Here is a 10,792-nt window from a genome sequence, read left to right on the forward strand (position 1 = left end):
GCGTGGCGCTCGGCAGATGCCTGCTGCTGGGCGTGGCGCCATACCTCGGTCAAGTGGTAGGGGTGTTCGTGGCCGTGTCCCTGGTCGTGGTGCTGATTCTGGGCATGCAGCCGCTGCTATACATGTGTCTGCCCCTGGTCGTTCAGCTGGTCCTGGGTACGCCACCGCTCCTAGGCGTGTGTTGGTCCCTGGGATTGCTAGACGTTACGTGCCACGCCAGCCTGTTGGGGGTCCTTCTCAAAGCCGTACAAGTACGTGTGTATCCATTGTTCTTTTGTATTTTGTCTCCTAGGGTATTCTCTTGGGGTTGATGATAATTATTTCTTATTTTGTTGTTTGCGGCGTGGTTGGGTGATGGCTGGTTTCCTTTTCTGAGCTCGACCGTGGCTGCGGTAAATCGCAGAAAACGGAAAATGTGCGTTGAGTTTCGGCGCGCTAGATACGAAGGTGGGTGAAAGTTCTTAGTTTCTTGTTGGTTGTTGTTGTTAGCTGTGTGTTGTCTTACTTGGTTCTGCATGTCCTGTTAAGAACATGTCGTTGATCGGCCTTTGCCGAAGGATTGGCATGGTTTCTCGGTTTATGTCAGTGCGGAGGTGATCGGGGTAGACCGGAATAGACGGAAAAAACGGAAAGTGTCCATTAAATTGCGGCGTCCTGGATGCGAAGGTGTGAGATTTCTTGGTTTGTTGTTAGTTGTTGCTTTTTGCTGTATGGTCTCTTAGTTAGTTTTACGTGCATTTTCAGAGATTGTTGTTCAAGGGCCTTTGCCAAAGGATTGGCAAGGTTTCTCAGTCAAGTTTGCCGAGTCCCTTAAAGCTACTTATTAACCAGGCCTTTGTTGTTTTAGCTATGTGATTATTGTCTTCCTTTTATCCTTGGTTTGTGGCTGATAGTTTTCTATTTTTTGTGCCCGTTTAGCTTGCTATGCAGATAGGTCATACTACGGACCTCCGGATTTCTTGTGCCAATACTGTGGTGCCTCCTTTTGGTTTGCTGAGTGTTCAAAGTCCAGGTCATCCTGGACACAGCGTAAGATGGTTTATAATCGCTGTTGTAAAGGCGCTAAGGTATATATCCCTCCCTTTAAGGATCCCCCGGCCTATCTCCGGGAGCTCCTTCGATTCGATGGTACTTCTCGTGCTAAAAAATTCATCCGGACTATACGTGAGTACAACTGTATGTTCGCTTTCACTTCGATGGGTGCTACCATTGAACGCTCGTTTGGTGGCAGCCGTGGACCTAAGATTTTTAAGATCAGTGGTCAAGTGTCTCATCGTATTGGTTCGTTGGTGCCTAGCGGTGATGATACCCCGAAGTTTGCTGAGTTGTATATACATGACCCAGCTAATGAGATTAGACATAGGATGAATGCCTTAAATCCAGAGGATAAGCCTACTGGGGGTATGGATGAGAGTATTGTGGTTGGTCTTAGAGACATGCTTAATGAGTTTAACCCATTGGTACAGACCTTTAGGGAGGCAAGTAAGATGATAGAGGATCATGGTGATGAACCCATCGAGGATATCTCGATTCGTATTATTGGACCTTCGGAGGGCGATAGTCCACAATTTAGTTTGCCTACAACCACTGGGCTTGCTGCTTTAGTTGTCGGTGGTGGCTTCACGTTAGAGGCATCTTCTCGGGATATTGTTGTTTGCAGTTGTTCTGACGGTTTGCAGCAGATATCTTCTCTGAACACTGCATTCATGCCTCTGCAATACCCATTGCTTTTCCCTTATGGAGAGAGAGGGTTCCAGGTGGATGTTCCTCACTTGATTGTTCCTGAAGAAGAAGATGATGATGGACCTATAGATCCTAATCTTGCACCTGGAAGTCCGACCGTTGAGGCGTCCTCTTCATACCCTTCTGGGGGTGGTGATGCTTCCACAAATAGTCCGAATAGGATGACCATGCAGGATTACTATCGTTTTATGTGCCATTACAAGGGTGATCAGCCCAATCCATATATATGTTATGGTCTCCTCTCCTCTCAGTCGGTTACCGATGCACGTGCGTGCATCGATGAAAGTAGACTTTGGTATATCATAAGAAATCAGGACATGCTTAGATCAGAGCACATGCAGGGTATTACTGATGCGGTAGGTGATGGGTGTGTTGATGGTGATGCTCTTGGGAAGAGGACCATTGTACCTTCCAGTCACATAGGCGGTCGTCGTTACTTCCATGAAAATTTCCATGATGGCCTTGCCGTTTGTCGGGTGCACGGTGCCCCTGACATATTTACCACTTTCACTTGCAATCCCAAGTGGCCTGAGATCACCAGTGCATTGGAACCAGGTCAGACACCTTCTGATAGGGCGGATATTGTTGTTAGGGTCTATCACATGAAGCTCACCGAGTACTTGGACGAGATTTAGTCAGGCCTGGCTTTTGGCCCCATTACGGCTGGTATTGTGACTGCTGTGCTGTGTGTGTGGTCGTTGTTTTTAATGATGTTTTACTTCTTCTGTTGGCTGGGCTGTCTAATTGAGCTTTTATGTCCTTTTTCAGTGTTGTATACCGTTGAGTTCCAAAAGCGGGGACTGCCTCACGCGCATATACTTGTCTGGCGGAGAGGGGGTAACGGTGAGATTGGTGTTGAAAATATTAATTCATTAATATCTGCTGAAATACCTGATGCATTGCTTGATCCTCTAGGATATGCTTTAGTTTCTGAGTTTATGATGCACAGTCCGTGTGGTGAAATGAACGATAAATGTGTCTGCATGAAAAAGGGTGCTTGCTCTAAATATTTCCCAAAAGATTTTAGAGATACCACTGTCATTGATGATAATGGGTTTGCCTTATACCGACGTCGTGACGACGGTCGGAAGGTCTATAAAAATGGTCATTACCTTGACAATAGGCATGTTGTTCCTTATAATATGGCAATGCTCAAGAAATTTCAGGGACATATAAATGTAGAGTGGTGTAATAAGACACAGGTGATGAAATATCTCTTTAAGTATGTGACCAAAGGTGCTGACTACTCTAAGGTCATGTTAGAAAGGCTAAAAAAATTGACTAAATCTGGTTGTCGTACGGTAGATGAGGTTCAGGAGTATCTGATATGTCGGTATATATGTGAGTATGATGCATTGTGGCGCATATTTGGGTTTGAAATACACTTTAAAATGCCGCCGGTTCAAAGGCTGACCGTTCATATGCCTGGCATGAATACTATCTACTATCGTGCTGGTGCTGACCTCACGAAAATTGTTGATTCTGACTTCTTGCGAAAGACTATGCTTACCGAATGGTTTGTTGCGAATGAGATGTTCGAAGAGGCCCGATCATTAACTTATTGCGATTTTCCAATTGCTTGGACCTGGGATGCTAAAAGTAGGTCATGGCATCCAAGGGGTAGGGGTGAAAAGATTGGCCGCGTATATTATGTACATCCTTTGAGTGGTGAGTTGTATTACTTGCGCATGCTTTTGATGATTGTTAAGGGGGCTAGGTCATTTGAAGATCTCCGAACATATGCTGGTCGTCTTTATCACACCTTTAAAGAAGCTTGTGCCGCGCATGGTTTGTTAGGAGACGATAACGAGTGGTACATAGCGTTTGATGAAGCGGTTGTCTGGGGGTTTGGGCATCGACTTAGACAACTATTTGTGACTATGCTCATGCATTGTTCTATCAAGGATGAGATGGGTTTCTTTGAACGTTACTGCAATAGCATGTACGATGATATCCAGCATGGGTTGCGTCGTGCCCTGGGTAATCCAAACTATGATGTTCCTCCTGAAAGATTGAGAAATATGCTTCTTGACGAGTTGGCCGACGTTTTCTTGAAACATGGTTCTGATATAAGAAGTTTTAACTTGCCGTCTCGCTCTAGCGAAGGTGAGCAGTCTGATGATAATCGTCTAATTCGTGAGGAACTGTCTTATGATGCATGTGCTCTGTCTAAACAGTCCTTGGTTATGTTTGACAGTTTAAATGAGGACCAATTGGTTGCTTATAAGACAATTGTAGAGTGTGTGCAGGCGGGGAAACCGGGCTTTTTTTGTCTCTGGGTACCGCGGTACTGGGAAGACTTACCTGTGGAGTGCAATATGTGCTTTCCTTAGGGGCGAGAGGAAGATAGTGCTTACTATTGCGTCGTCGGGCATTGCGTCGCTGTTGTTTCCTGGTGGGAGGACTGCTCATTCTCGCTTTAAGATACCTATCCTTCTTGAAGATAATGCACAGTGTGATATTAAAAGAGGCTCTAAGCTTTGTAAGTTGTTGATGGTATCTTAACTTGTTATTTGGGACGAGGCGCTGATGACACACAGGAAATGCTTTGAGGCTGTAGATAGAACTTTGCGTGATGTCCTCTCTGTGGCTAATCCAGATCTTGCGGATATTCCTTTCAGTGGAGTAGTGATGGTCTTGGGTGGTGACCTTAGACAAATCTTACCATTTGTTGAGGGAGGAACTAGGCCTCAAATCATTGATGCGGCAATCACGAATTCTCCATTGTGGCATTCTGTTCAAAAATTGTCGCTTTCCATTAACATGCGCTTGGGTGTGCATGGTGCGGATACCCAGGCACAGAAGGATGTTGCCTTATTTAGCAGATGGGTGCTAGATCTTGGGGAAGGGAAGTTGCCTGTCACAAGGCGAGGCGATGAGGTCGAGGCTTCTTGGATACAGATACCGGACGACCTCTTGGTTTGTACGTCTGGTGATCAAATAGCTGCTATTGTTTCTTCTGTCTATGGTGATTTTTTGCATAACTATTTGAACTCTGGTTATTTACAAGAGAGAGCCATTTTAGCCCCTACCAACGACCATGCTGAGGATATTAATGGACATATTCTTGCATTGGTTCCTACTGATAGCAGAGACTATTTGAGTGCTGATTCTGTTGACGATTCTACGGATTCTGTTAGAGACAAAGATGTTTACTATCCAATCGAGTACCTGAATGCAACTAAAATTATAAATTTCCCAAATCATAGGCTGACTCTTAAGGTTGGTGTTCCGATTATGCTTCTTAGAAACCTGAGCCAGGCAAATGGTTTGTGTAACGGTACATGACTGATTGTAAAGAATTAGGTGATCGGTTTATCGAAGCTGTCATTATGACTGGCTCACATGTGGGTGATACCGTTTATATCCCCAGGATTGAATTATTGGCAAAGAAGGGAGATGCACCCTTTGTGCTTAGACGTCGCCAGTTTCCTGTTCGTGTGTGCTATGCCATGACAATTAATAAGAGCCAGGGACAGACCCTGTCTGCTGTTGGTATATATCTTAAGGGTCCTGTTTTTACGCACGGGCAGCTATATGTGGCAGTGTCTCGTGTTATGTCGAGGGCTTCTTTGAAAATCCTTATATTAGATGCTGATGGCAAATGCGGCTCTGAGACCAAGAACATTGTTTTCCCTGAGGTCTTCCGGGCCGCGGGGATGACCTAGGTCTGTGTATGATGGTAGTCTTCATTTTGGTAGGTTTGGGCATGCTTTTGTGAGTTGGATGACATTTTGGGTGGCGACATATAGTGCTGGCTATATAAATATGTGCTCATGCGATGGGGTGATATTTTGAATGTCCGCGTGTACTGGGATTTGCTTTATTCCGCGGTTTGGTTTATGTCATAGAGATTTACTGAGTTTAACGGTGGTGCTGTATTTTGGTGCTGGTCCTTTTGTTGTAGATGGTGATGGCTGATCTGCAGGCTCTTGTCGTGGGGAGCAGGAACCTAACCATCTGTGTGTATGTTTCGCGTATCTGGCAGCATTGTGGATCCACTCATAACGGTCCTATGAAAGACACCGACATGGTCCTTTTGGATGCCCAAGGTATATGGCTTCTCTAGCCCCCGTGCCCTATGTTTGTAATTTTCTCCTGCCTTTTCTGCTTGGTAACTGATGCATGTTGTTTCTTGGTAGGGCAACCACGTCTATGTTGAGATTGGTGAGAAGCTTTTTCCTAAGTTTATGGGTGAACTGAGGGAAGGATGTGCATATGAAACTTCTCTGTTCTTTGGTGTTCCTAAACAGACGCTATTTCAAGCCTATCGATGTGATACACATTAGGTTCACTAGGTTGACTACGGCCAGTTCTAATACTGGTCTAGAAGTTCAGTTTCCATTTTGCACTTGCCCACGGTGCCTGGTCCAGCGCATTGGCAGGAGGAGCACGAGTCAAGGCGTGCCGCCCCCGATTCTGCAGTGTGCCCGACGGCTGCCTCTACAGCAGCAGCAGCAGCGGCAAGCCTGGCTCGTGGCACCAGAAGCGGGCGACAAAGGCCATTGCCAGGTGTGTCCCTCTCTCCTCTCTCTCTGTCTCTCTGTGTATGTGTGTGTGGCTGATTTTGTTCGCCACATTGCAGCTGGTCCATGATCTGAGCGCTCCTGCCACGTCCGTAGTTTGCCGTCCACTTGGCCGCAGCCATCCACAAGAAGAGGGGATTGCAAGGCACTTGTGTCCTCATCTGTCTCCACTCCCTAACCACCAGGTTACCTTGGTAAGGGTGGATTGGATTTCAATTCTTTAGCATCCGCTCTTGAGGAAGTTCCACCAACCTCTGCATCTTGTGTGAAATTCATGTTCTTGCTCCTTGCCTGTCAGGAGCTGTCCCTGCTGGTGCTTCTGCTGGGTCAAGTCTTGGTGTTCTTCTGTCGAATTGGCTTCGAGTGAGGGAGGGGATTTTTCTGGAGGTTGTTGTCCTCATGAGGACGGATGTGAGGAGGGGCGTGGCAGCGACGGGGAGGGACCAGTTCCCCGTCGGCATTCGAGTCCTTGCCGTGGACGACGACCCGGTCTGCCTCAAGGTGTGCTCGTGACCCTCCTGCGGCGTTGTCAGTATCACGGTGAGAATTTTGTTGTTGTTGTTTTGCAGTTCTGGTTTGTAATTGTCTAGGAGCCACCTACTGGGTCAGGCATAGTCAATTTTAGTTGCTCTGTTCCGTGTCGAGGACAACCACTATAAAATTGCTGTTGGTAGTTGTCACAGCTCACAAGTAGATTTGGTGTACTGCGCATCATATATAAATGATGCCTGTATGGATAGATTCATTATATTGCATGACCTGAATTTATGATTCCGTTTTTATAACATAGATGCACGCGGCATCGGGTTTTTATCATGGAAAATGCATAGGACCATTTCCCTTTTGTTGCATTGTTACCCAGTTTGGAAGAATAACCTGTTGTGTTTCCAGTGACGGCGACGAATCAGGCTGTTATCGCGCTGAGGATGCCGTGGGAAAACAGGGACATGCTTGATCTGGTTATCAGTGGTGTCCACACGCCAGACATGGATGGCTTTAAGCTTCTTGAGCTTGTAGGGCTTGAAGTGGACCTCCCCGTCATCAGTACGTTGCAAAATTTTATCCATCTCATAGCCGCACGATTTTCTTACTGGTCTTGGTAATAGGAGCCTAGGGGGTATACTTATATAAAGTTGCTGGATGTATATTCTTTTATATGCAAAATGTCAATTCAGCACAGCGAATCTTATGGTTTGTACTTCTGATTGAGGAGGCAAAAATGTGAGTGCTAACCAATTATTTTCCATGTAGTGTTATCTGTGAATGGAGAGACAAAAACTGTAATGAAGGAGATAACTCATCGTGCCTGCAACTATCTCCTAAAACCCATTCGCATCGAGGAGCTTAGGAATATCTGGCAGCATGTTGTTTGGTCCATTGAATTATATAGAAAATTCATCTCTGCTGTGAACCATCTTGGAATTGACAGTAAGAACTTACCAGTACCTTCCTTCTTTGTAACTACTTTTTTCTGGAGCAACTTTGTTGCTCACTATTCTTTCATGTTTATGCAGAAGGTGTGCTGAAAAGGATACTTGAGCTCATGAATGTTGAGAAACTCACTAGGGAAAATATTGCAAGTCATCTACAGGCAAGCCACTTACTTAACTTCCTTGTAGTTATCAGCAGATTAGTACCATGTGCATTCCATACTTGTTGAGCTTTATCTGTACTGCAGCCAACAGCTAGGCATTCAGAGATAATAGTGCTTAGAAAAAGTTGTAACTAAGAGATAACTTTTGCTGTGTGTGGCTCTACGCATTATATATTCTGCAACTTCTATTTTTGATCCAGACAGTGTGATGATTTAAACTCTGTTTTTTATATGACCTTCATATAGTTAGTTGCTTTGTTGTCACTATTGCTGCTGCATGATTTTTTCAGAGAGAGTTGCCAACTGAGCTTATATTTTTGTTAACTTACTGAATGATAACCAGACTCACCTTTGCATCTGTGTTTGTTGAAAGAACTTGAATCGTTTTCTGAACTTGCACTAAATATGTTCATGTTTGTGTTCCAATTGGAAGCATTCTTTTTGGTTACTGATATTCGATTCCAGATTATCTGTTTTTTAAGTAGTACATGTTCATGTTTACATATCAGTACGACGCCAAAAATATTTCTGTTAAAGTACTGCAAGATAACCAGACTCACCTTTGCATATACATTTTGTTCAAAAAAAATGAATCATGCACTGGACTTGCACTAATTATGTTCATATTTGTGTTTCCGTGGGAAGCAAAATTCATTCTGTTAAATTAATGCAAGGTAACCAGACTCACCTTTACATATATATATTTTAGTTGAAAGAGAATTGAACCATATATGCTGGGTACCGATAAAGTTATATTTTGGTTCCTTCTATTGCTTTATTTAGCTTTTATTGGTTGTGTTTCTCACGAAAACTAACTTATGTTGAGTTTCTATTGGTTGTGTCTCTGTCCAGGTTGAGTTCAGCACATGTATACCTACCTCAGTCGGTGAGGTTTCTCTACCTTCGCTCTGTGATTCAGATTGGTTTCTTTTCTATGCTTTTACTGTATCATGTGTCTGTACCATTGTTGCATGTCTCTAATTGTTTATGTTGCTGAAAGGACAACCACTGATACTATGTCGTTGATAGATAGAAGATTTTAGAAGCGCATTGTTTCAGAATTAAGAAATTTATGTCTCTGATATGGAAATATGTATTATGTTGTTGTTGCCAAGATCTAGCATTCTAATTGTTGATCCTTTTCTAGAAAATAAGATCCCGTGGTTATTTATGTTGTCACTTCGCAAGTGAAAATAATTATGTAGAGTTTGAGGAGATGTAGGCCAGCGTGCCACCTCTCTCACTTTTCAAGTCACCGCTGAGCCGCCTTCTTTGCTTCAGAGGCTTCTTGTGTCACCATAGGTTTGTGATTCTTATCTGTTGCCCATTGTAGGCCATGTAGAATACTAAGATAAAATAATTTTAATTTTATCTTTTATATTCTTTTATGTTAAAGAGGCTACACTGTATCCAGATCATTGTATATTATCCAGAGTGATTTCTCCTTCATATAGACCAAATTATTTTCTCCCTGTCCATGAGATGCACTGTTTAAATAGTTTGCCTAACACGATATGTCCTTTAGCAGATCCGTGTGTCACAACATGCAAGCAAATCAAATGAAGGAGTGTCGACAAAGTTATATATCGAGCAAATCGGATGAAGGCGTGTGGACAAAGTTATATATCCAATAGTCAACCATGTAGTTTATTATTGTGCATTATGAAAAACAGTGTACATAAGTTATCTGGCACTAATACTATGGCCTGCTTTTGGTTTCTATGATACCAACCCTTGCTTAGGTATTTCATGTCACATTGCATAACAAATGCGCTCTTTGAGTAATATCAGATATATTTCCATCTTGGGGTATATTGAGTAATATCAGATGTTAATCGAAAAAGAGCTATATCAGGGGTTTGATCATTGAGCTTTTTTTGATTAATTCCTTGATATACTCTCGGCATTTCCATCTTTAATAAACACACACATGTGGGAGTTGGGTTTCGGCAAGTAGCACCTCCTTGATTAAGTTGTCCTGTTACATGTGCTAAACTTGCTATCCTACGAATGCATCATGCGGCTTGATCTCCACTGCTTGGTCATATCGGTTGGACCGGCACCCTCGCACCAAGGCGCGATACCGATCTAGTATATATATATATATATATATACTTGATCACTTAGCTAGCTAGGATCCATCTAGTTCAAACTAATTTGCGGTTTCTTTCATAAATGATATATATAATAACTAATCATCATCATCATCATCACATATTAATATAGAAATAAACTCTTGCATCATACCATCACCAACAACAGTATATATACTAGCTAGCTAAAAATCATCGTAGTCGTCTTTACCACTATTTATCATCATAGTCATTACCGCTATATATCTAATCACCACCAACACTAGCTTAAAGAAGAAACATTCACTTGTAACAGAAGCAAAGATATCATCGAGTTCAACATGGTCATGATATTATAAGCGTTCATAAACAAATCACTATTTGAGATTAATTAAGTGCAGGACGAGAATACGAACATGAGAGGACAAGTACTAAGAGCATGAACTAGCTAAATCACTCCTGCTGCTCCCTCTCAAGTAAAATAGCATAGAACATGTATAGCTCTCCTGATTCATCATACTGGAGCATGCAGATGAATCTGTCTCCTAATCGTGGGTTGCGCTTGTCCTTGCTGCCCCCTAGTACTTCTCTGTGATAGTTAACAATTTTGCTCCAATCTTTCACTATTAAGCATTCATCGCTTTCAGAAATCCTGAATGCACTCATGTGCAATGTAGGATATCTTGGTCGTAAGCTAACCATTGACATGCGACCTTTTGTCTCGATCCACTGAGGCACAACTGTCATCGGGAGTCCCTGTTGAAGAACATCGTATAATAATTAATATACTTAGCAATGAAAGTTTAGCTTCAAAAATAATGTATGCAAAAGATGCACTAAGGACAAATAGTAAACAT

At 43.1% G+C, this 10,792-nt stretch overlaps 1 protein-coding gene and 1 pseudogene across 1 annotated transcript; both read left to right on the top strand.

Annotated features, from left to right (window-relative positions):
* The first annotated feature begins 1,196 nt into the window (after nucleotides 1-1,196).
* Nucleotides 1,197-2,378, top strand: LOC147962391 (uncharacterized). Its single transcript, XM_087534179.1, has one exon. The coding sequence runs from the start codon at nucleotides 1,197-1,199 to the stop codon at nucleotides 2,376-2,378; it is 1,182 nt and encodes a 393-aa protein (XP_087390305.1).
* A 756-nt stretch (nucleotides 2,379-3,134) lies between these two features.
* LOC147962392 (uncharacterized) lies at nucleotides 3,135-7,998 on the top strand (annotated as a pseudogene).
* The last annotated feature ends 2,794 nt before the right edge of the window (nucleotides 7,999-10,792 follow it).

This window comes from Triticum urartu, chromosome 7A (genome assembly GCF_056163025.1).
Source record: "Triticum urartu cultivar PI428250 chromosome 7A, HENAU_Tu73, whole genome shotgun sequence".
Lineage (NCBI taxonomy): Eukaryota > Viridiplantae > Streptophyta > Magnoliopsida > Poales > Poaceae > Triticum > Triticum urartu.